Source organism: Pararge aegeria, chromosome 25 (genome assembly GCF_905163445.1).
Source record: "Pararge aegeria chromosome 25, ilParAegt1.1, whole genome shotgun sequence".
In the NCBI taxonomy this organism is placed as follows: Eukaryota; Metazoa; Arthropoda; class Insecta; order Lepidoptera; family Nymphalidae; genus Pararge; species Pararge aegeria.
The window spans coordinates 5,120,059-5,147,432 of record NC_053204.1 but is presented as its reverse complement, the minus strand read 5'-3'; the positions used below and the strand labels follow the sequence as shown (position 1 = coordinate 5,147,432).

General features: G+C 34.8%; 1 protein-coding gene across 1 annotated transcript in view; it reads right to left on the bottom strand.

Annotated features, from left to right (window-relative positions):
* Positions 1 to 27,374, bottom strand: part of LOC120634840 (irregular chiasm C-roughest protein-like) — a 123,301-nt gene that overhangs the window by 30,189 nt on the left and 65,738 nt on the right. Inside the window, exons 5-12 of the mRNA XM_039905669.1 lie at positions 24,664 to 24,815; positions 23,867 to 23,958; positions 23,498 to 23,606; positions 11,347 to 11,431; positions 10,557 to 10,645; positions 6,775 to 6,877; positions 3,833 to 3,966; positions 744 to 867 (exon numbers count right to left, since the gene is read on the bottom strand). Of these exons, the coding sequence (XP_039761603.1) occupies positions 744 to 867; positions 3,833 to 3,966; positions 6,775 to 6,877; positions 10,557 to 10,645; positions 11,347 to 11,431; positions 23,498 to 23,606; positions 23,867 to 23,958; positions 24,664 to 24,815 (888 nt within the window). The remainder of the gene's footprint in view (positions 1 to 743; positions 868 to 3,832; positions 3,967 to 6,774; positions 6,878 to 10,556; positions 10,646 to 11,346; positions 11,432 to 23,497; positions 23,607 to 23,866; positions 23,959 to 24,663; positions 24,816 to 27,374) is intronic.

The window sequence follows — 27,374 nt, the reverse complement described above, 5'->3', positions numbered from 1 at the left end:
GAAAAAGGTTTTTTTAAACCACCCAGTTATAGATTTTTTTTAAACGGCGGTGTTTTTCCATGATAAACCGTACCTATAAATTTGCTAAATTCCTTCATAATCGGTGTTGCTAAACAATAGTTACAATGCAACAAACAAACAGAGAATTTTGCATTTATAGTAGTATTGATAAACTTAATATATATAAATCTCCTGTCACGATGTTTGTCCGCGATGGACTCCTAAACTACTTAACCGATTTAAAATTAAATTGGTACACCGTGAGCAGTCTGGTCCAACTTAAGAGATAGGATACCTTAGATCTTTAATTATAGTCGCAATTTTATTTTATTTCAAATTATTTGTCTATAATTAATTGGCAGTCACATGTTATATATATACTACTATACTCATTTAAAGCTTAGCGATACTGAATACTTTAAAAACAAAATCAAACGCAGACGAAGTCGCGGGCAACAGCTAGTAATATTATATGTAAAACAGTAAACAATTTTTTTTTTGACACAACAGAATCGACTTTGTCATACAACAAAAACGAAAGTAATAAATGTCTTCTTGTCTTCTACACTTTAAAGTCGGTGTCATGTAGAATTTATAGATCATATAGAGACAGAGTTCTGAGGTATCATTGGGCAAGTGAGATTTTTAGGTCAGATCGTCCCCTTTCTGCCTGTCTGTCTCTCAAATTCAGCGTTACATTATCCGAAAAATCATAAAAATGGTATCAGTTTTGTTTAACCTACCTTTAACATAAACCATAGCAGGCGCCTCGATGTCTTGATATCCTTCTACAGTGGCTCGACACCAGTACTGGCCCGCGGTTTGTTTGCTAATGGTAACTGTCAGGTTTGCGGACTTCGCAACTCTCTAAGGACAAAAAAAATACATTATATTTAGGTAAAACTAAAGCTCAAAGTTACGGTGCATAGTCGTGTTTCTAAATGCGGACTTTTTGGCCTAACTGTATATACTCTACCGTCACTTTAGGGAAGGGAGACTAAAAACCCTCTCTTAGGTTTACTTATTGTTGGTAGTCACTACAAACAGACAGACTTGACGTTTCAAAAATGCTTATATTAGGCCTACGTGAAGTAAATGAATTTCGAATTTTGAATTTCTAAAATAAATATACTACGACAATACACACATCGCCATCTAGCCCCAAAGTGAGCGTAGCTTGATATGGCCACTAATAGGACTGATGAATATTTGTATGAACAATATACATAAATACTTATAATATATAGATAAATACCCAAACACTGAAAACATTCATATTCATCACACAAACAATTTCAAGTTGTTGTACTCGAACCCACAGCCTTGGACTCGGAAAGCAGGGTCGCTGCCCACTGCGCCAATCGGCCGTCGTCATCGATACTTCGGTACGGCGACGTCGTATAGTATCTTAAGACTGTTATTCATAAATTCATATTTTTTTTTTTTATTATAATAATTGTTTTATAAATATAACCTAAAATAAACTATTTAAAACCTGGATAGCAGCTTCATTTTTGTGCCTTTTGGAGTAGAGACTTTGGGACCGTGCACGGAGGCAAGAGCTCTTTTCGAAGAACTATCGAAAAGGGTTATCGAGTCTACCGGTGATCCTAGAGCGGGCAGTTACCTTGGCCAACGAATTAGTTTGGCCATCCAAAGGGGCAATGCTGCCAGCATCTTAGGAACTGTACCTCGCTGCGGTGGTTTCGAGGACGTTTCATAATTATTATATTATTTAACTATAAAACGTACTTTATGGGCAACATCGTACCGGAACGCTAAATCGCTGGTCAGCATGGCGATTTGTGTTATTTCCAAAAACGTAATCTGCTACACATAAAATTTATGATCCTCTCAGTTATCCCGAAACGAATCAACTGTGGCCTTCAATTTCGCTACCAATAGTAGTCAATCGACGGAACAAGTTGATAAAAGTTAACGAAGTCGATGTCAAAGTTGTCAAATTCGAGTGTCAACGGTGGGTATCGTGTGACGCGGACAAATTGCGTTACGTCAGCTTCACGCCACGATGCTTGAGCCGTTCGATATTAGGTCCCATTGAAATTACTCAATATTATGTACTACACTGGATCGAAAATGAAACACGTGTATACAGAATATAAGGAATGTCTGAAAGTAAAACTCGTTAAAGTCCAAAATAAAAAAAAACATTTCATGCGTCACACTTCTAGAAGAATAGAATAGAATATCTTTATTTGCAGAGATTCGTACTATCGTATTTTGGTCCTTAATGATCATGTTCTATCCAGCTTCCATTCTCCGCAGTACCTACAATAATATCACACATAAAATCAAGAGTGAATAGGCATCTTCTAGGCAAGTGCGCTCCAGGTGTGATTGCAGTTAAGCGGTCGAAAAAATAACGGGGCACACAGCTATAAATAAATAAATATACTGCTACAATACACACATCGCAATCCAGCCCCAAAGTAAGCGTAGCTTGTGTTATGGCTACTAAGATCACTGATGAATATTTTTATGAAAAATATACACAATTACTTAGAATATACATATAAACACTTTATGCTCATCACACAAAACCTTTTCCATTAGTGGGAATCGAACCCACGGCCTTGGACTGAGAAATCAGGGTCGCAAATCGACTGTCGAAGTTAGAAGAATAGAATAGAATATCTTTATTTGCAGAAATGTGGTATTTTGGTATTTTGTGACTCCTAAACACTCGACAGATTCATTAGTTGGTACAGAATCAAAACAAAAAAGTACCTAATACAAAACTTTGACAATCTGCGAACACAGTTTTGCTGATTATATATAACTTATATTATAATAAAAATTAAAACAGAAGAACAATAATTAAATTACATGTACTAATACATAATTATACATTTATGCAAAATCTTACCATCTCTACCTTACCATGCCGACCTGGACATTTAAATGTATAGTTTCCCAAACGATTATAGCCTTAGTACAAAAGTGGCTTGCTCGAAATCGATAAGTCGTTTTCGAGTATAGAAAACTTGAAGATCGGAGATAAAAGAATCTTATTTGGATTGCATTAAAGCCCAAATTCTCCTATAATTCTTGAGTTCTAGCTTTTGGCAGAACATTTGTAAACCACAAATCAGGAGTACAGAATTCGCGACTCTAAAACTAGTGAGGTTTAGGTCCATTTCACTTTGACAGTATAGAGTTTGATATGTGAAAACGAATCCACGATTGCGAGCAAGCGAATCTTGTATTAAGGCTACTGGACATAGCAGGAAATCGAACCAAACCACCCGCAACGTTCCACGACCACCTGAAATTCTCTCGACTATCCACGACCTTACAACCTCCCACACACTTAGTAGTTTTGCTTATAGTAACCATTTGTTGCCAATGATTCTTTTAGCGCGGCGAACTACCGAGAATCAGGTATCTTAACGCTGATTTCCCATTGAACTAAAAAGCGGCTCGTGTTATGAGAAGTATAAGGTCGCCTGTTGTACTTATGTTTCTGCTTCCGTCTTTTTTTTCTATTTGTAGTAGTGTGCATATAAAGAGTATAAATAAATAAATAAAGCCTCCACAAAGTCAGCGCCCTTTACAACCATAGTGTAACGTCAAGTACGCATATAATTAATGTCAATGTCAGTGAACTTTGCGTCATCTGTCATCTGTGTTTGCGTTACTTGTCACACAAAATATGAAATATCATTCACTTCTTCAAATACAAACTTCGCTGAGGTCACTCTTTTTATTCACTCAAACCTGCAACAAGAACTAGGGTCTGCCTTTCGGGCCCTATGGTGTGTCCAATCTAAGGATTGAACAACTAATAAATAAAATGCTATTTGGAACTCACAATAACTCTGTCCTGTTCATACCGCATCCAAATCACTTTGGGTAGAGGGTGACCGTCCACCAGGCAGGTAAGGGTAGCTAATGATCCAATATCACCCTCCACGTTCTGAGGTCTCGTGCGAAACGCAGGTCCATCTATGATTAAAAACTTTAAGTAAGCAAACTACTTTATGTATTTATCCTTATCCTTACTTTACTTAATATTATAAATGCCAATGTAAGTTTGTTTGTTAAGCTTTCACGCAAAAACTACTTAACCGATCCTCATGAAACTTTGCACACATATTCTTGAAAGTGTTAGAAGAAATATAGGATACTTTTTATCCCAAAATTTTAGCTCGATTCCTTTGGGAGAGGGGATGGAAGTGTTTGACGATTTTACACCATAACTACGACAAATTATAACCGATTTAAATAATATTTTTTGTACTATAGAGGTTATAGTATGTATTTAATTCTGCCCAAACTGTGGTTGGAGATAGAGAACAGAACTCCTCACCGACAGCAGCAAACCCTTCATTTAAGGCTTAGCGATACTGAATACTTTAATTTTTTTGAAATGAAAAAACAAAATCAAACGCAGACGAAGTCGCGGGCAACATCTATTAAAAATATAAAGAGGCTTAAGTCATTTGAACATTAATGAAATCGGTTAGAAGTTAGAAGCAATATCCATTTATTATCTATATAAATTTAAGTGAGAAACGTAAGTGCAAAAACATCAATACACGAACCGCTAAAAATGTATACCAGTATATAAGTAATGCTTCCACAACAAACCTTTTGTAGCAGAACATTCTTACATAATTAATAGGCAAGTCTACACTCCAACTGGGGATATGACTGGAAACTTCGGAAAGTTTAACTACCCGCACCAACGTATAAGACTCTCGACATATTGTTTACTTTTAACTTCCCCTCACTATGTTGCGACATGCTAACTTCAAGAATATATGTCTGCACACTTATAACGCGATATGCATACTGCATAGTTATTTTAGAGTTTGCTACAAAAGAAAAGTTAGGCGTGCTCAATTTGTATCTAACAAACTTGATGGCAAGAAAGATTTTTCTTCATGGATATCAATGTATATTATTTTAATAATGGTTACATAACCACTAAAAAGTTATTACTTTCATACAAATGTAAATAACTTAAACTTAATAAATTTAGTTCATGTTGTTTTTTTTTGTTGAATCATCATCATATCAACCCATTACCGGCCCTCTACAGGGCATTGATCTCCTCCCACAATGAGAAGGGGTTAAGGCAGTAGTCCACCACGCTGGGCCAGTGCGGATTGGTGGACTTCACACACCTTTAAGAACATTATGGAGAAGTCTCAGCTATGCAGGTTACTTAACGATGATTTTAGTTTAAAGCAAGTGATATTTAAATTGCTTAAATTAAAAACGCACATAAATCCGAAAAGTCAGTGATGCATGCCGGGGCTAGAACTCGGTCTTCACGAAAAGGAAAACCGAAGCCTTACCCACTAGGCTATCGCCACTTCATTATACACTTCATTATATTTTTTTATTTTTTCCCCATTGAGATAATTGTCTATTGCCCATGCTAGCCGTGCAATGGACTCTAATGATGAATTTAGCTATTGAGATTCCTGTACAGTAGACAGTCATGATGACAGTAATAAAAAATAGCTATTATATTGAATTTATCTAATGATAGGTATATGATTAATTTCTTATAAAAAACGTATTTTTATTTATATTCTAAGTGAGATTGGTATTTATTTTCAATTAATAAAACTGCAAAATCTAGCGATCCGCCATGACAGTTGAAACGCTGAATTCAAAATTATGACGTCACTTCTATATAAACATATTTATGTACCGCTTGAACTTCGGATATCTCTGCGTATATCTGCGTAGATATTTTGGGATATCTAATAATCAGTAAGTCCTTTGTTATCAATACTAAAATCAATAATCTTCAGCTAGAGAAGGATTCACTAAAGTTCTAATTTGCCTATGACGTCACGAATACAGTCATGACACCCGGTTAATGTTTTCGCGGGAAATAGTTTTTAAATATAATTTACTGTTATTTATATCAACAAAATGTTTAGTTTCTGCAAAAATAAGAAATTTTTTGGATACATTAAAGATGCTTTCGAACATTTTAGGGCAGTTTTCAAAATTAGTTACCATGCCCAGTTGCGTGCATATAGGGTAGGCACCGGGTATGCAGATGATATTAAATGAGAAAATCTTCAGTACGAGTTATAAAAACTTAATGGTAGGCTTTTTATAACTCTTACAAAGCCTATCCTTAAATAAATAAATATACTACGACAATACATACTACGCCATCTAGCCCCAAAGTAAGCGTAGCTTGTGTTATGGGTACTACGATGACTGATGAATATATTTATGAATATTATACATAAATACCTATAATATACATATAAATACCCACACACTGAAAAACATTCATGTTCATCACACAAACATCTTTCAGTCGTGGGAATCGAACCAACAGCCTTGGACTCAGATAGCAGGGTTGCTGCCCACTGCGACAATCGGCCATCAAAATTTTTAACGTAACTTTTTAAACGTAAATTGTTTTATTACTCGTACTGGAGTTTTTTCTTTATTTTATATCATCTGACCATGCCTATTGACACTGTTATTTATTTATTTATTTATTAAGTTTACTTACAAACACTTACACTAATACAACCGTTTTTAAAATTTTAACTATTCTATTTAAGTGTAATGTTTTCTTAAAAGTAAACACAGCATATGAAAATATACAATAACACCATAAAATGCAAAGAAAAGGTATCGTGAATGAGAATATATAATAGTGAATATATAAAAGTAAATATAATAGTGATTTGGCTGTTACTTAGAATTACTACATATTATATGAGGAATTTAATATTAGCTGGGATTTCTAAGAACATAACAATAACTTACAAGAGACCTCCAAAGTTTTGGAGTCGGCGCTTTTACCGACTTTGTTCTGAACTTCGCATTTTACCGTCGCATCGTTGTGCCTCCGGGACACATTGGATATGACCTGCAACAACATTAAACATTAACAGAGGCGTGCACTTCATACATGCACTAAAGCGCTGCCTACCCTAATGTTTTATAGAAGTCGTATATGTGTAGGTCAAGTCCATTTTATGCTATCTTCCTGCATTACGGCTGAGTCGGTGATCCTGCTTGTGGGTTAGATTCCCACGACCGGAAAATGTTTGTTTTTTTTATTCCCCTACGAGTGAAGCATTCTGAGATAGAAGCGGGCTAAAATTTTAGAGGTATGGTAGTTATACTAAAACCATACCCCTACGCGACATCGTACCGGAACGCTAAATCGCTTAGCGGCAAGTTTCTGTCGGTATGGTTGTTACTAGCTAAGGCCGATGCCTCCCACCAGACCAGACCAGAGAAAATTCAGAAATTATTAATATTTAAATTGTCCCTGCGCCATCTACCCCCAAAGTAAGCGTATCTTGTGTTGTGTAACTAAGATGACTGATGATTTTTTTTATGAATAACATACATAAATACTTATACAGGAACAGGAAAATAAGCAATTCATTTAAAAGAAATTGTATACAATTTTACAATAAATTACCGGTTGATATCTTGGGGATGTCACTAAAGAAGTTCAAAGTTTGTATTAAGCGAAAGCTTATAGAAAAGTCCTATTATAGTATAAAGGATTACGTAAACGATAAAAAAGCTTGGGTGTAAACAATTGCTCTAACCAGGTTGCTTCTTAAATATTTTCTAATGACAATGTGAGATGGTGATAACAAAAAGAACACACGGCTAAGTTTGTTGTGGGCTTCTTCTTAGACCATGGCGCGATTGGAACCCTCGTAGCTTTAGTTTTAAGTTTACGATTGTAGTTATCGCCATCACTACTCACTGCTATGTACACATTTTGTATATAATAACGCATCAAAAGTGCCATCTATGTGCCTATTTGAATAAAGAAATATTTGACTTTGACTATAACATACAGATAAACACTCAGACACTGGAAAACTTTCATATTCATCACACAAATATTTTCCAGTTGTGGAAATCGAGCCCATGGCTCAGAAAGCAGAGACGTGGCCCACTTCGCCAATCGGCCGTCTTAATGCTATATATTCAGCATCGTTAAGTCTTCGGGATCCCTCTTCTGAAGAATTATATGTCCTTCATCTCCAAGCACATCTACACACGAAACGAAATTATTCTTATGTTTTAAGTTGATAGATTCTAATATTTTGATTTTATTTATTTACTAGCTGTTTTAGCCCGCGACTTCGTCTGCGTTTAATTTTGTTTTTTGATGTGGCATTAAATTTAGTTGAAGATCTAAAAAAAATTAAAGTATTCAGTATCGCTAAGCCTTAAATGAGGGTTTTGCTTTTCTCTATCTCCAACCACAGTAATTACTTCTAACACTTCCAAGAATATGTGTACAAAATTTCATGAGGATCGGTTAAGTAGTATTTGCGTGAAAGCGTAACAAACAAACTTACATTGACATTTATATTAGTAGATTTTTACCTTTTGTTCTAAGTTGATATATTTTAATATTGAAATCAATTGTAATAATAATTTTAATTTCAATATAAAATTTAAATTAAGTAAATAAATAAAAATAATTTTGACAAATTTTATTGCAATGCCCGGGCGGGGCGTCATGCCTCTTATGCATGTAGCAATTTATAAACAATAAACAAACACACACACAACCCACAGCCTTAAACTCAGAAAGCAGGTTAGCTGCCCACTGCGCTGTAATAAACGTTTTTCCATTACATGGAACGGTAAAGAGGTTAAATGTACAGAGATGCTCATTGCACCCTCCTACACGACTTATGTAAAATGCACACTGCAGATGTACGGAGTACGTCCCGCGTAAAAAAACTTGAAACTATGCTGAAGCGGTAATTCTTTAACAGCCTTCCGCTAGGAATATTATGTTAAATGTTGGATAGAAGCATAAATAAATAAATAAATATACTACGACATTACACACATCGCAATCTAGCCCCAAAGTAAGCATTATCTTGTGTTATGTGGTATGGTTGGGTACTTAGATGACTGATGAATTCTTATAATCTATACTTATAATAAAACTGTAACTGGAAGATTTCTGTACATTTAATATATTTTGAAAATTTTGACCGGGGAATGCTTTATAATCGACACTGAGTCCAAAACAGATTTTTATTTAATTTTTGTATGCCTGTCTGTAAAATTGATAAAAATTTTCATCCCGTATCCCGGAGGAAACTTATTGATTATCGGGATAAAAAGTATTCTATATGTTGACCCGGAATACCAGCAACCGCTTTACTAAATTGTATTTAAATCCGTTCAGTAGTTTCACGTCAGTCAGACGGACAGACAGACAGACAAAAATTAAATAAAAATCTGTTTTCGACTCAGTATCGATTATAAAGCATCCCCCGGTCAAAATTTTCAAAATATATTAAATGAACAGAAGTCTTCCAGTTACAGTTTTATTATAAGTATATATATAATATTATATAGTTTCATAATATATCACGGATTTCCGCGAATTAAGGCCTTCTTCTATCCAATGTCCCGGACTTTTTTTTTAACTTTTAAAGAGGAACAATATCGTCATCAATTATTTTGGCGTAGCTTTAACCATTGGATAGAAGCAGGCGTTACTTTGCGGAAATCCATGCTATATAATGAATAATTGTTAACAATTATTCATTGTAAAGTCAACATCTCCTGAGGATGCACCGGTTTCCGGAGTATAGCAAATTAAGCTAAATTTTGATAATAGTAGCTTTAACCGTTTATCGCACGTATCGGATACACTCAAAAGGAATATTTTTTCCATAATGCTCCCCTACTAGAGGTTGTAGCGTCATGTTATATGGCTTATAGTTTTCCTCGACAGATGGACTATCCAACACTAATATTTTGTTTTCAGTTTAAACTAGAAGTTACTGATTAGCGCGTTCATCCAAACAAACTCTTCAGCATTGATAATACTAGTATAGAGACATACTCGTACATTAGTGTGTACAAAGCGTTTATTGAATCTAATTATCGCAGTGACAGAATGTTGGTATCTAAGCTAATAAATTATATTAAGCGGACTATTAATGTTGACGTACCTAATCATTAAATTCATTAACGTTATAACGTTAATTGAATATTGAAGATCAAATACCGACACGTGCATAGTACCTAAAATCCTATTATAATTTTAAGAATTACTTAAACGATAAAAAAGCTTAGGTGTGAATAGCTCTAACTTCATAGCTTAATATTAATTTACTGCGAGATGGTGATAATAAAAAAAAATTACCCGGCTAAGTTTGTTGTGGGCTCTTCTTAGACCAGGGCACGTTTGGAACCCTCGTAGCTTTAGGGTTAAGTTGACGAACGAAGTTATCACTATCCCTTTGCAATTATGTAAATATATTATGTATAAACGCTTTATAAGTGCCTGTGGTAGGCCTACATCAAAAAAAAAAATTTGAATTTAATTTGAATTTCAATTTACCCACGCTACACTACGTGTACTTAATAAAGTGACAGGAGTCACTTGTTTTAATTTTGCATGTGATTTTAGGGCTGCATCTGATTTCATTCAGGAAAAACTATGGCAGTTGTTCACTCAAAAACTATTAGGGTTTCGGTTTCACAGATAAGTCTTAGAGACAGTTAATAATGCACTTCTAAAGCCTCTGAAATATGCTTACCAATTCGTTGTTCTTAGCAGTTGGCACTTGTTCATTGTTGATGAACCAACGATACATCAGGTTGCTGGGATTGGCTGTTGCTTGACATCCTATGGCAAAGACAACCATTAATATCTTTTTTTTTCTTATTTCACTATAATATATAAGTTAACCCGAGTTATATGAAAGCGGGTTAAATGAATTACTTATATATAGAAAGTTATTTAACCCGCTTTCATCTCACACAAGATAGAAAAATGATTGTAAAATGTTGTTGGAAAAGAGCAACTGCTGAGTTTCTTGCCGGTTTCATCTCCTTAGGATCTGCCTTCCGAACCGGTGGTAGAGTCACTAAAACAACAGACATACTTGACGTTTCAAAAGTGCTTATATTATAGGGCTAATTGGAATAAATTAATTTTGAATTTGAATATTGAATTTTAATTTAACTTATTCTACAATTTTTTTTTTTTTTTCATTTTTTAGTTTTTTTTTTAGTCGGAAAAATTGTTAAAAAAGATTGTGTAGTAATAATTTCGTTTTAAACAATAATGATGAGAATTTCGGACATTTATAATAAATAGTAAAGTTATTTTCCATTAAGAAGCTATCGTAGTTAAACATGTTTTTTTTTTCTACAATTGAAGTCTACTTTGTAACACTACAAATGAAGTACTAATCGAATATAATTTTTGCTTAAGCGAAAGACCAGATGCTGCCGCGGCGCGCCGCTCACATTTCATTCAGGATGTTTCTTAATACAAATTAATTTAAATAATTCTTTAAATTTCTCTTTTTTCTGGAATCTTACCTACAACCAAAGCATCACCTTCATGCACCATGCCATTGGTTGATCTTGATTTTATAAGGACTCTCACTTTCGGTGCATATTGTATCTACAACAAAACAAAATTATTTATTAAACTAGCTGTTGCCAGCGACTTCGTCTACGTTTGTTTTTTTATGTGGCATTAAATTGCTGCAGTCCGCTGAGGAGTTCTGTCGTCTATCTCCAACCACAGTTTGGGCAAAATTAAAAAACATATACCTGTATAGTACAAAAATAATTATTTAAATCGGTTCTAATTTGTCGGAGTTATGGTGTTAAATCGTCAAACACTCATCCCCTCTCCCAAAGGAACCGAGCTTAATGTCGGGATAAAAGGTATCCTATATTACTTCTAACACTTCCAAGAATATGTGTACAAAGTTTCATGAGGATCGGTTAAGTAGTTTTTGTGGGAAAGCGTAACAAACTAACTTACATTGACATTTATAATATTAGTAAGGATACAAAATAATAATAATACATTAAATAATAGTACACTCAATAATAATAAATTATTTTCATTTGCGACATCGCATTTGGATTTCAATTAGATTTTCATGATACTTTATGACAAATGATAAGATAATTAACAGTGGTTAAAAGTTCAGCTTCCCTTTCGAGTGGACAGAGTTATTTTTACGAAAATCAATATAACTTAAACTTAAACGGCGAAGGAAAACATAGTGATCAATCAAGAAAATAAAGACGATGGTTAATGAGTCAGAGGCTGTGGCCATTACTAATATGTAGTATTAGTATGTATTGTAAAAGTAATGTTCAATTAGCAAATTTGAATATTGCACTATCCCGTTTTATATCATATGTTTCTTCAAGCAAAGAGATTGACTGAAGGAGATCGCTTCAAGCAATAAGGCCGCCTTTGTGCATATGATTTGTATTATCGTTTATTTTGTTAACCTTATTTTTCTTATTCTTACTAGGTATATAATACCTCACAAACAAACTATCGCATTTATAATAAATGCGATAGTTAGTTTGTGTCCTTCCTTAATGCCCATTCATTTATGGCATCTTGACTCTTGGCAAATTTCTAGTTACTGGAACTGGATTAGTTAGTCAAAAGGACGGAGAGTAACATAGGTGGCTATTTATCCTACGAAACCACTTGTTCCTACGGGATTCATAAAAACACCTTAAAACGCGGACGACGAACGTTACAGTACCTAGTAGAAAATAAATACGAGTTCATTGTATATTGTATAGAAGCAGGCGTTACTTTGCGGAAATCCATGATATATTATCAAAATTAAGCTTAATTTGCTATACTCCGCGAAAAGGAGGAGAATCTGTGTGGTGTAATTTATAATTTCTTCAATCCTTATACTCCACACCACACAGATCCTCGGCAATACACCCTCTACGCACGTTTCGCTCCGAAACCGGAGCATCATCAGGAGATGTTGACTTTACAATGAATAATTGTTCTCAATTAACTAATACCATTGGTATTGTTGGTATAAAAATTAAACAAATCTTTCTATTAATAAATAATGTGCTTTTTCTTTTCATTGTTTAAATTAAAATATAACAAACATTTTCCAATAACATCGGCCATCCTCTTAGAAACTCTGGGTTTATGGCGAGGATGGCCAGTTCGCAAGTATATATCTATACAATTGTATGAATCTTTAACAACTTATTCTAAATGTTTACATTCAGACATTCATTATCAAACAGTTGTAGTTTTTAAACTGTTGGCTAAAAAATGTCTTTTACATTTCCTTAAAAATATATGTATTTTTTTCATTTCAAGTTGGTAGGGAGGTAACTATTCGTCAACTCTAGCCAGTTTGAAACTGTTATACCGCCACTTGACGATCGCTTGAGCCTTGTCGATTAGAGGGCACGGTGCATCACGGACAGGTGAGGTTGGCAATTCGGGAGGCTGAATGGGAGGTTCACCCTTACACCCCAACAATCGAAGCAAAAACATTACAATCAAAACGGGCTCCATAAAATAATGATGGCTATACAGGTTCTATTGTTTAACCCCCGACATAAAAACGACGGGGTGCAATTAGTTTTAGGTGTCTGTAGTGTGTGTGAGGGTGTGTAAGTCTGTGGCATCGTATTTTCCGAATGGACCGATTTTGATTTTTAGAAAATTATTCTGAGTTCAAACAAATTCCAGTGAAAAAAACCCCATCGCCCATAACTTTGACGTGTCTATGTGCCTGTGTGTGTGTGTTAGTTTGTGTTAGGGTGTGTCTATCTGTGGCTTCATATTTCCCGAACGAAGAACCGATTTTGACTTTGTTATTTTTCTTTGAATGGTTGAATAAATCCGGAGTGTTCTGAGCTATGCTTGATGAAAATCGAACAAAATGATGGATTAAATATTTTTTTTAAACTCCCTCAATATGAATATTAAATAAAGTCGTTTGTCTATTAGAATAAACTCTCTCAATATTAGTACCAAATGAAGAGGGTTGAGTGCTAGAATATTGTACACTATATTGTAAGTCGAGGGTATATGGATTATTTTTTAAATTATAACACTATATTTGGACGATCATTCTCTCGGCGCAGTGGTCAGTGACCCTGCTTTCTGAGTCCAAGGTCTGAATCGAATGTTAGTGTGATGAACAAGAAAGTTTTTCAGCGTCTAGGTGTTTATATGTATATTATAAGTATTTATGTATATTATTCATAAAAATATTCACCAGTCAACCTGTAAGGAAGTATGGCAGTTATATTAAATCCGTACCCCTAATCTGGTTACAGCGCCCTCACAGGGTTCCATTTCAATTGTAAACATTAGATTGACATTATTTTTGAAAATATAACAATTATGTAATCTATATGACATTGTAATGGACTTGTAATTGAATAGATAAATAAATAAATAAATCGGTTTCTACGTGATCTCTTAGCGGCACGTCTATGTCGGTAGGGTGGTAACTAGCCACGGCAGAAGCCTCCCACTAGACCAAATTTCCTCTAAACCAAATGAAAATTCCAGAGAATTAGCAGAGGGATATGAGCTTAAATAATAGTTATTTTATACGGCAGTTGGAGTTTCTCAGTTCGGTTGTAGCATAACAATCCAATTACAAGATATTCTGCAGACTCATGCTCGGGGGAAATGCGAGAAAAATTAAATGGGAAAACGACTCAGTTCTGTTTTGTGCTCTCGTAAAAATTCTTAATTGTGTTTCGTAGATATCTGCATGGGAACTTTGAACGAAATTGCAGGATTTTTTAAAACAATTGGTTTTTAAACACATTAAAGCTACCTTTAGGTACCTTTTTTTTTTTTTTTTTTATTACAGAGAAAATGCCTGACGCATACCACTCCGTTGGGGGAAACGGAGTAGTTAGTGTCCCTCGATAGCCCTATAAGTGAGAGCACGGGGTTCACTTGCGTATTCACCGCACTCTCGCCAAGGTTTTGACCCCCCAGTGCGTGGCGGGTCCTATCATCACTGGCCTGATCGCTGCCAAATCCTCCAGAGAGGCGTGCACTACACGGCACGCCACCTTCTTAGGCCTGTCATTAGTTGGGTGGCAAACTTCCCCTTTAATTCGCCACCCGCCTTTAATTCGCCACCCGACCTTTAGGTACCTGCTATATCTTATAATAGTACTAATAATGTTTAGAAAATTATAATAATGTATATTTGTATATATAGGTTTATGCATGTTTATTTAAATGCCCCACCTACCTCTCTTCTTGAGCAGTTGTTAACGCCTTTGGTTGCCTGGAAGAGATCGCTATGTAGTGATAAGGCCGCCAAATTGTATACCTTTTGTTAAATTTTTACTGTTTATTTGTTATGTTTATGTGGTGTACAATAAAAGTGTATTCATTCATTCATTCATTCATTCATAATGAATAAGCTGACATCGTCATTGTCATTATTAATATCTACCCATTGCCCACTGCAGAGCACGACATCATTTCACCATCAGGGTCTCATCTCAGAATGAGAAGTGCTTAGGCGCTGGCCAAGTGCGTATTTGTAGACTTGCCTGTTTCAGGTTATATTGAATTGCTTATAACGTAAATAAATGAATACTTTATAAATATACTAGCTGACCCGCGCAATTTAAATTTTATTATCGGATTTAATATCTTTTAGCATGTCTATACCCGTAGTAACGTATAAACGATAGATCCAATTTGAATAATTTGAAGAGAAATTATTATTTATTTGGATCTGATAGGAACTTCACCATCTTAAGATTGTACCCGTGTTTTGATTGACAAATTATAACAAAAAGCGGTTATTGTGTCCTAATAATTAGGCATTTAGCCTCCCAGACTTTTTTGTAGGTAATAATGATTACTTTAAACATGTCAATCCATCCATACATCCTTACTCACAAACTTTCGCAAATATAATATAAGTAGGATGGTACGCATGCATTCGATCGCTGTCCCATATGCTTTGCGACTCGCTGTTATCTTTGAATAGTTATGTCCTTTAATATTTATCCGATCTTCATTAAAATTACACAACATGCATAATATTATATACTTTTAAATAAAAAAGAATTAATATAATCGGTTCAAATTTAACGGAGCTATGAAGTAAAATTGATAAAAATTTTCATCTCATTTCCCGGGAGAAGCTTATTGTTTATCGGGATAAAAAGTAGCCTATATGTTGACCCGGAATATCAGCTACCACTATACCAAATTTTATTTGAATCCATTCAGTAGTTTTCACGTGATGCCCGGATAGACAGACAGACGGACAGACAGACAGACAGACAGACAGACAGACAGACAAAAATTAAATAAAAATCTGTTTTGGACTCAGTATCGATTATAAAGCATCCCCAAGTCAAAATTTTCAAAATATATTAAATGTACAGAAATCTTCCTGTTATAGTTTTATTATAAATATAGATTACACGCCAATACACACATCGCCATCCAGCCCAAAAGCAAGCGTAGCTAATACATGAAAATTATACAAACATACTTAAATTATACACATAAATAGCCAGACACAAAAAAAAAACATTCGCATTCTTCACACAAACATGTCCAGTTGTGGCAATCGAAACCACAGACTTGGCCTCAGAGAGCAGGCTCACTGCCCACTCCACCAACCCACCGTCATTAAAACCAAAAGGTTAGAGCTGCGTGCTAAAGGGGATCAACCTCGATCCTGTAAAAGTGACGCCATATTCCTAACCACTATGCTATCGCCGCTTGCCATAAAATACAAATATGCAAATCTGAAGAGCATTCACGTTCGATATTATTCAAGAGTTCAATGTCTAGACGAAGCCATAGACTAAAGTATTAAGAGCGTGAATAAATCCATTAAACACCCCATCGTAACTTCTTTGTCAAAGTACCCTGCAACTACAATTCACATGCATTAAGCTGCGATTAAGCTTCTACGATCAAAGAAAGGCTTCTGTGGAATTCTACAAGCTTTTATAAGGGTTCCTCGTTTCAGCTAACACGTAAAAGATAAACTTTCTTAAACACAGTTATTTAAAAATCGCATATATTTTTTATCGTAATATTATCTTAACACACATTTAATACAGCGAGGTTACTATACAATTGATTAATGAGAAGGTAGATTGGAAGACAGTTTCGCTCTCATCTCCCGCAAGATAGATAAGTGATTGTAAATGTTGATGTTGGAAAAGAGCAACTACTGAGTTTCTTGCCGGCTCTTCGGTAGAATCTGCTCTCCAAACCGGTTGTAGAGTCACAACAGACAGACATACTTGACTTTTCAAAAGTGGTTATAAAGTAGGCCTACTTGAAATAAATGAATTTTGAATTTTAATTCACTACAAGTTAGCCTTTGACTGCAGTCTAAACTGTAGGGATAAGATGCGCGCCACAAGATAGTTATCTCTACCCGTTACTCGTATTTTTAACACGCTTTTATTAGCTTCACCTGTATGTTTGTATGTTTGTAACCGACTCCTTTGAGCTCGATTTTGTCCTACTTTGAACGATCAGATTTTGTTCAAACTTTGTTGACATATCGAGGACCGATGACAATAAACTAATTTGAGAAGATTATTCCAATATCCACATAAAAAATAAGATGTTTTGGCGGTACCTCTTTGTTATGGTGTGTGTTGAACAGAGAAAATACAGTAATTATAAATTAAATTAAAGTTGGTTTGACGAAATTAGTAAGTTATATTCCCTAAGTCGCCTCGTACGAATTCCGTGGTAAGACCCAACTGGTGGGGACTACTGTATTTTGAAGCCGAAGTCGTAACCACTAGGTGATGACAGCTATAAAATATATATACAGACAAAGATGACAGCGATGATAGTTATCCCTATCCCTATCCCTATCTCTATCCCTATCCCTATCCCTATCCCTATCCCTATCCCTACTAATATTGTAAATGCCAATGTAAGTTTGTTTGTTACGCTTTCACCCAAAAACTACTTAACCGATCCTCATGAAACTTTGTACACATATTCTTGGAAGTGTAAGAAGTAATATAGGATACTTTTGATCCCGACATTAAGCTCAGTGCCTTTGGGAGAGGGGATGAAAATGTTTGACGATTTTACACCATAACTCCGACAAATTATAACCGATTATTATTTTTGTACTATAGAGATTATAATATGTATTTAATTTTGCCCAAACTTTGTGTAGATCTGATGAATGTGGTTGGAGATAGAGGACAGAACTCATCAGCGGACACTAGCAAACCCCTCATTTAAGGCTTAGCGATACTGAATACTTTAAAAACAAAATCAAACGCAGACGAAGTCGCGGGCAATCCGCTAGTAAAATATATATAGAGTCACAAACAGTCAGACCTAACTTTAAAAAAATTATTACTCTAAAGTAAGCTTCTTTTTATATTGCCAAGTAAAAGCAATCTATGATGTCAAACGTTTACTGCAATCTAAAGAAACATAAGTGAGAATAAACAAGTCACGACTTTCTTATACTGTAAAAATGGTTGGTAATAATAGAAAACGACCTCCGTGGTGCAACGGTGAGCGCTATAAATTTAAGTAGGATGTCCCGGGTTGGATTCCCGGCAAGGGCGATTTGGGAATTTACTATTTCAGATTTTTTTCTGTGCTTGTCTGGTGGGAGGCTTTGGTCATGGCTAGTTACCACAAAAGAACGTGCCGCTAAGCGATTAAGTGTTCCGGTGCAGTGTCGCGTAGAATCCACGGGTATGACTACCATACTCTTTAACAGGTTAGCCCGCTACCACCTTGGACTACATCATCACTTCCCACCGGATTGCAGTCAAGGGTTAACTTGTACCGGAATAAAAAAAAGAAAAACTTTATAAACAGAAAGTTAGCCACAGCAAAAGTTTTCGCATTCATATGTTAACATATTTTAGCAACACCTAAAAACCAGTTTAAACGATAAATCAGTATAACAAAGTTTATTTAAATGTAGGAAATTCAAAAAGGATTAATTTCAAAGTGAAATACCAGGGGCGCAACAACAAACAGTGGTCTGGCAACATGCTTAGCATTCTACATGACCAGGTATATCGTAAGTACCTGCACTTCCTTTTTAACGTACCTACTGTATACAGCGTGTAACCGAATTACTACCCTACTTTAATATTATAAATTTGAATGTAAGTTTGTTTGTTACGCTTTCACGCAAAAACTACTTAACCGATCCTTATGAAACTTTGAACATATACTCGAAAGAGCTAGAAGTAATTTTGGATACTTTTTATTCCGACATTAAGCTCGGTTCCTTTGGGAGAGGGTATGAGTGTTTGACGATTTTACACCATAACTCCGACAAATCTAAACCGAATTATATAATTATTTTTGTACTATAGAGGTATATGTGTTTAATTTTGCCCAAACTGTGGTTGGAGATACAGGACAGAACTCCTCAGTGGACAGCAGCAAACCCCTCATTTCAGGCTTAGCAATACTGAATAATTTAAATTTATGACACAGTCATAGGCTTAAGGCCTTAGTCCACCCCGCTGGCCCAGTGCGGATTGGTGGACTCCACACACCTTTGAGAACATTATGTAGAACTCTCAGGCATGCAGATTTCCTCACGATATTTTCCTTCACCATTGAAGCAAGTGCTATTTTCATTACTTAAAACGCACATAACTTAGAAAATTTAGAGGTGCATGCTGGGATTCGAACTCGGCCCCCCGAAAGTGAAGTCGAGCTCCTGCCCACTAGGCTATCACCGCTTTAGGTCATCTAATACTTGAAGTTAATCTAAAACTAAAACTTTATTAGCAAATAGAAAAAGGAATTTCCAGCATTAAAAAAGTTCCGTCCAACGTGATACAGGCTTTGCTGACACTTCCAGAGCTTCGTCGCAAAATTAGAACCTTCCATTCCCCTCTTATTTTCACTTTACGAGTATAAACCACAACCAAATTTCATCGACCCACCCTACTCTTGTACGCGATAGTAAAGTGCAGATAAGTCAGAAAGTTGTACGCTGCTCTTAGGCCATTTTATTCTGGACGTTGTACGGCCATTCGGCGAAAATTCACGGGAAAGACAAAAATTGCGGAGAAGGTTTTTCTTCAGTCTGTTTCTATATTTCGTTACGTTTTTCCTTTATCCGTTTATTGGTGGCTTTGGCTTAAGGAGTAATTTATGTGTGCAAGCTGGTACACTTTTATTTTACCTCATTCGATTTTATGTGACCATATCGGTGCAACTTGACATCATTTATTTTTATTGTATGCGGTTTACGTCTCATCTTAACAGCGTGGTATGAAAGGTATCGATTTGAGAACGTTGCAAACTAAATGCTTTGTGGTCGCTACATGCACTTTTTCATTTCCGCATTTTATTTTGCATTTTTTTGCTGTCTCAATAAATTTAAAGTAACCAAGATATTGTAAATAATTTTATTTTCGTTTTTTTTAATCATATTCCAGATCAACAATATAATAGTAAATTAATTAATAGACAGTTTTTTAATTAAACCACCTATGCTCGACCATAGAGAATAATATTGTGTGCAAGAAAATATAACCGTAGTGTATTTGTCTGTGATTTTCAAGCTCATAAACTTTTTTTTTTACTCCACTACAAGTAAGCCCTTGACTGCAATCTTACCTGGTGAAAAGTGATGGTGCAGTCTAAGATGATAGCGGGCTAACCTGTTAACCTAACCTAATAGGTTTCTACGCGACATCGCCGGAACACTAAATTGCTTAGCGGCACGTCTTTGTCGGGAGGGCGGTAACTAGCCACGGCCAAAGCCTCCCACCAGACCAGACCAGAGAAAATGCAGAAATTTTAGAATCTTAAATTGCCCCTGCTGGGAAGCGAACCCAGGACCTCCCACTTAAATTCACAGCGCCAGGGAGGTCGTCAACAAATTGTCATTCTAAACCGATAACGTGTCCCACCGATGGAATTATCAGAGTTTTTTGAAGAGGTTTGCGCAAAAGTATTCTAAATTACGATCGAAGTTTCTTCGCTGTATTGTGTATACTTTTCACAAAATCACTAAAGCGGTCATGAGACGATACAGAACAGTCTTAAAACTATTTTTTATTCTAAACACAAGACTACTGAAAATGTTATGATTACTTAAGAAAAGCTCGTTTTTAAGTTTATAGTACGAGTAAGTACCAAGCTATATATTATGGTTATGAAAACTTTTGATAGTGGTTTTTAACTATTAAAGAAGTAACTGAATATAACTGTTTTAGTTAATTTAAAAGTAATTACTTTGCATAAGTACAGTACAATACGTAGTAATGCGTCACCAAGAATTTTCCTACTTTTTAATTTAAAAATAATCCATTAAATTAAATATTAAAATATGAGTAGGAAATAAAACCAAGAAAGTAAATAAAAAAGGGAGTTAAAAGCAATTACACGCAGGCTACGTAGACGCCAAAGAAGTTAAAGGTCCAATTATAAATCAAAAATCATTTTTCCTAAGTCATTTGGTTACGAAACTTGACAAAATCCACGAGAACTTCCAACAAACCTAACGAAACAATAAAGATTATATATATCGCGGAGAAGATTTACGCCAAATAAGACATCTAGAATTTCATATAAAAGTTGCCAACGAAGTTAGGAACTTCAAAAATATCTGAGGCAGAAATGACATCACACCACAGAATGTAGGCAGGATTACACGTCCAATTTTCGCTGGCGAAGTCTTTGTTTTATTTCTCATTTATTTATGTGACAATAGTTAGGAAAAGTTGACGTTCAACCGAAGCGTTATAATAGATAATAACATTCTGAAAAAATATAAAAACCGCCTTTATTGTAAATAACGCAACGTATTCATGGGTAGAAATACCAAAATGCGTACTTTCGTTTACTCGCATAGCATAATAATTTTTCCAGACATTTTAATTTAAAAAACCAAACTACTACGAGTATCAACCAATGTTGATGAAATTTTTATGGGACTAATCTAAAGCCCTTTCTCAAATCTATACTTAACAGTAATAAATTATAAAGTTATAAGAAACAAACTGCATTTTATATTAATATATATAAAATAAACTTTGAAGTCGTAAAAAAAAGATTGTTTAACCTAGTTGAAGCTGGTGTGTCCATGACGCAGTCATTTGCGTTGGTTAAGGAACATTAATCCAAGCCAATAAATAGATAGGTTATAACGTGACTCAATAAGGTCATTTACCTTGCTTAATACATTTGAGAATTCAAAAAATGTTAAACGATTATTATTTATAATTGGGCTTGTAGACTAACAATATAATAAACTACTTTTAATCTTGTAGATTTAAAGCTTAGTCTTGGCTATTGGCAAGCCGGCGTAATTTGTTCAAATCTTTATTAACCTGTATTCACCCCGACCAAGAAAATCCCCAAAAACATTAATCTCCTTAAAGGGTATGCTTTCCTAGTCCAATCGTCCACTCTATTTAGCGATTGGTTTTTTGCTGAAATCATTATATTAGAAGAATGCCTAGTAACTTCCACTTCGATTCTCTATAACTATAATAACAAAGATAGAATACCTAGAATTATCTAAAATAACATAGGTACCAAAATAAAACTAAATTTTAATAAAATCTTACCACTTCGAAACAACCGCAGCGAGGCATAATGATTAAAATGGTAGCATTGCTCCTTTGAATGGCCAAACTAATACTTTGGCAAGGTAACTATCAGCTCTTGGATAGGTAGCCTTGTTAACCCTTTTTAAGAATTCTTATTCTTACTCTTTCTGTTTTGTATCAATCACGAATGTCGAAAACTTCAATGCACCATTAATAACCTCAAAATAATCTTTCTTTACAACATTGATGTCAAAAAGCTAAAGCCGCAAGCAAGATTACGCATCCAATTTTTGAGGCGAAAGTCTTGGTTTTATTTTTCGTTTATTTAATATTAACGTTGATTTCTCGATTTTAATTTTTGTTCTTTTTTCTCAATCATTCAAGCTTTTATAAGGTCAATTTATATTCTACTTATACAGCAACTGAGCAAATTTAAAGTTTCCACACATGAAAAATGACTTCAAAGGTATTGGACGTCTAAGGAGTGACGTCAACAAGCTTAAATTTAAATTGCGTCAAAATCACTTCGTGATGGAATTAAAACGCTGTATCAAGATATAAGTTCTAGTGGACTGATTTAAATTCGACCGTGTTTCGTTGTTTGTTTGCAGTGAGACCGCCTTAAGCTTGCTATGAAAAGGTACGTTGCTTAAAATAGACAACAATAATATAACGGTTTCAATTCCTCGCCGTTTACCGTTTAAACGGTGACGTATACGAAAGGTATAGGTATAGTATATACGAAAATATGTGAATAAATGTATGAGATAACGTACCTACATTTTTACTTTTTACGTTTAAATTATTCACTACGAATGAGATAAAAACTATAAAATATAATAAATTAAGTTAAACTACTAAAAATTAAACAACAGAGAGGTAATAAATACCATAGATTGATAAGAACGGAGTTTTAGACTTTGGCTCTGAAGTTAAGTTTTCCTCGTTTTATTGACTGAACAGATTACTGTCTCACCTTGATGCTGTAAGTGAAATTAGAAATTGAGTGCAGGGCTGATTTTCAAGCATTACCCCATAAAGACTTCATACACTGGAAGCAAACACATTGTGTTTGTGCGTGTGTGTGTGTGTGTGGGTGTGTGTGTGGATGTGAAAAACAAGGAGACAAATAAACTGATACCTTTAGTTTCACAGTAGCCGCTCTGTATGCTCTATCCGCAGTGTTTTGAGCTTGACATGTGTACGTTTGTTCGTGATGGTGTCTTCTTGGACGGAGACGAAGTTGTGATCTGTATATGGCAACATATAAATATCTCGTTTATTATTTACATAAGGCAATAGGCAATACATAAAATTTAACTAAAAATCTATCTATTATATTATCAATGAAAATTAGAATAAAAAGGGTTGTACCAATCCAAGAATACGCTGAAAGACAACTATGAATACTTTTTTAAATCAATTTTAGTTTTGACGCTAGTAAATTTCATACTTTTCACGATTCTATATTGAAAACGATTTTATATTCACTAAAATAAAAGTTTCTTACCGAGCAATGAACCTGCGACCGTCTGACATTTGTTCAACTGTGTAAGTCACGCCTTGGCTGAATACGCCTCCATCGTTGTCAACCCACGTTATCTGTAAGTAAAAAATATATAAGAAAGAATATTAAAAGCAAAAGCTTTTATTATATTTTTTTAAAAAATTCATCGAATCAATTATCATGCACTTATACGAAATATATCGGTGAAATCAATACCCCCTGCTGTACCCTGACATTGACAAATAGTTTATTACTGACGATTTTTGGTAATTACTTAAATTCGCTTAGCTTCTGTTGCACAAAATTTAGACATTGCTTTAATAATTAAAGAAGGAATCAAAATACTTTAATTGTACATAACATAAAAATACTGAACAATTGTTCAAAAAAAATTTACCCAAAGTTTAAAGTGTAATTTGATCTCTTATAGCTAGTAATGGCGTAAAACACAACTCAACAAAAGAGGTAGGTATTGTGTATAAATATACATATATATTTGGATATATACCGATATATATATACATAAATACTAATTCGATAATGTATGAAAAATTAATATTCAGTTCAAGCACTTATAAAGTGACTTTTGGTTTAGAAGGAACTTCCTACTTTCTACCTATTTTTCTATATCTTGTGTGAAATGTAGCTTTCTAGCAATCCTGTCATTATCATTTTCATCAATTGCACACTAACCAATAGCACCTTGAGGTTATATAAACTCAAGTGCTATAGCATAGAGGTTAAACATATGCATTTATAGGTCCTTCGAAATAAAATCACATGAATATTATTTTACTCACTTCAGCAGCTGGTTTCCCACCAACAGACACGCATTCCAACATCACTTCGCTGGCTTCCACAGCTTCTAGAACGGGTCCTTTCAAGATCTTCGGTGGTTCAGGTGGTACCAGCACAGTTAGGCGAGCAGATTTTGATCGAATAGCTGCTTCCCCTAAGACAAAATAAAATATCCTTATGAAAATCCGTATTAAATTTACCGGCACATATCGCCAAGTGATTAGGTTTTTTGGTAAGGAGTCTGCTTTTGACGTACCTTTTCCAGGTTTGCAGATTTCCTTAGACTTAAAACTTTAAATGCTTATAACTTTTTATCAACGTTCATTGGTCTAGTAGTTTGTATATTGAACTATGGATCACTAAGTGCTGAATCTTGAATCTTGAAGGCCCAAAATTAGTATTGGATTTTTTTGTTCATTAAATCAGTACGAGCCCTGAGTTAGAAAATTGATAGTGTCCAGATTTATATAAGTAAAATGCGTTCCATAACCCCCTATCATACGAATGAAGAGCCCGGAGAGTAGGACATTGAGAGGCTGAACTTTTCATCAAAAAATGAATATTTTCTCCTCTTTAAACTACGATTAAACAACATACTTATAATAAAACTATAGCTGCAAGATTTCTGTACATTTTATATATTTTGAAAATTTTAACCGGGAGATGCTTTATAATCGATACTGAGTCTAAAACAGATTTGTCTGTCTGTCTGTCTGTCCGGGCATAACGTAAAAACTACTGAACGGGTTTGAATAAAATTTGGCATAGTTGTAGCTGGTATTCCGGGTCAACATATAGAATACTTTTTATCCCGATAAACGATAAGTTTCCTCCGGGAAACGGGATAATTTTTTTATCAATTTTACTTCATAGCTAAGTAAATTTTTAATAATTCTTTTTTTTTTAAAGTGTATACTATCAAGCATGTATTGTCTAATTTTGATGGAGATCTCATAAATACTGTCGGAGATAAAGGAGAAAACTCTTGACAAATAACAGCATGTCGTAAGGCATATGGGACAACGATCGAATGCATGCGTACTATCCTGCTAATATTATAAATGCGAAAGAAATAAAATAATATAAATATTAAGTCTGATTATATACCTGCCAATTCATTTTTAAATTATTCTAATTGAACCTATCGTTTAGAAGTTGCGACGGGTATAGAATAACACGTATGGCGACGACGGGGAATAACATAGTTTGGAAATAAAACTGGACCTGGTAGGTAGTGGTAGTGGTTCCTTCATTTTCAATTAGTTTCTAGGTTTTTTAAGATATTAAAACAATATGGTGCAGACAAAGTTGCGCGGGTCAGCTAGTATTATATATATTTATAAAAGGAACTTTTTATCCTATGCATAATTTTTTGTAAAACGCCTTATGAAATTGACAAGGTTTACCACCTTGTCAATTTCATAAGGCGGCTAATTTTGTCTCTCTCAGGAAACAGACGCATTATTTTAACAAGGTAAGGTTGGTTGAACTACATCACCTTAAGATTGCAAAATAAAAACCAATTGATTATGGTAATTTGCCTGTGATGGAAATAGATTTAACAAAGGAGTTACGTATACAATATACATTGAATTTGATTAATCAAAAGTGGGAGTTTAATTAACGGATAGTAAAATAACCTGACCTAAATTAAAACTAATTTAATACAATGTAAGCGTATCAACCCTTCACCAACAGTGTTAAACTGATTATCCTAACAATATAGTTGATAGAAATTCGCAGTTCAAATTTTAATAACTCTCCGTGAACTTTGAAAAAACTGGCCGAATTTCCGCTCTGTAGATTATTTTGTTGGAAAGTTCTAGACAACTATTTTATGTTCGGACCGCAGCAACAATTTTTAAACTCTCACCGTTGTTCGTCGACGTTTAAGAGTTTATTTTAGACAATATTAAACTTTGTTTATGAAAAATCGGGTTAAGCGGTTCATAGTTTTTTATCGACTTAAGATAAATTTGTTTAGCTGGCAACCACTTGCAGTTAAATTTTCTGACGCCGCCGGCTCAAAAATGGTGTAATTTTTAAGGGTTCATGTATAGGGAAAAGCCTAAATAGGATGTATGAGGTATTGTTAGAATCCATAAATCATCCCGAGTATTAGTATCGATATTTTTTTTTAAATAATATTCAATTCTTCTGACACAGGGGTAGTAATACTACCCTTAAAAGAAGTCTCCAGCCATAAGTGTGTACAGTAATTTTATATACCCAAATAAACAATTTTTTTTTTAATGACAGCTGTTAGGTGTAGTTTTTTTTTTCGGATTGTGTGTAGCTGAATAACAATAATGATATCAAGAGCGTAACGCAGGAAGGTTCGCGTGCTTCGGAATGGGGATCCAGGCGTGCCAGGAAGAGTTTGAACCATAGGGCTCGAAGAAGCGAAAGGATCGTCGGCCTGAGGGCACCTCATGTAGTGAAAGCAGATCAGAAAACAGTTGTCAACACTCCTCCTGTGCCCAACGGTGTCCAACGAGAAGACGAAGAGAATATAACTGAAATGGACAGCATCTGTGCTTCTTCTCCCTTTAGTTAGACTGAGATGCCTTTAGTCCTCTGCTGGAGCAGAGGACTGTAATGGACTATTGATTATAATAGTGGCTTTATCGCGCCATTTTTAAAAGCGAAAATTATCAGGGTTCGGTATTTGTGTGGAGGTGAAAACTTCTTAAGTCGCTTTGAGTAATTCTTG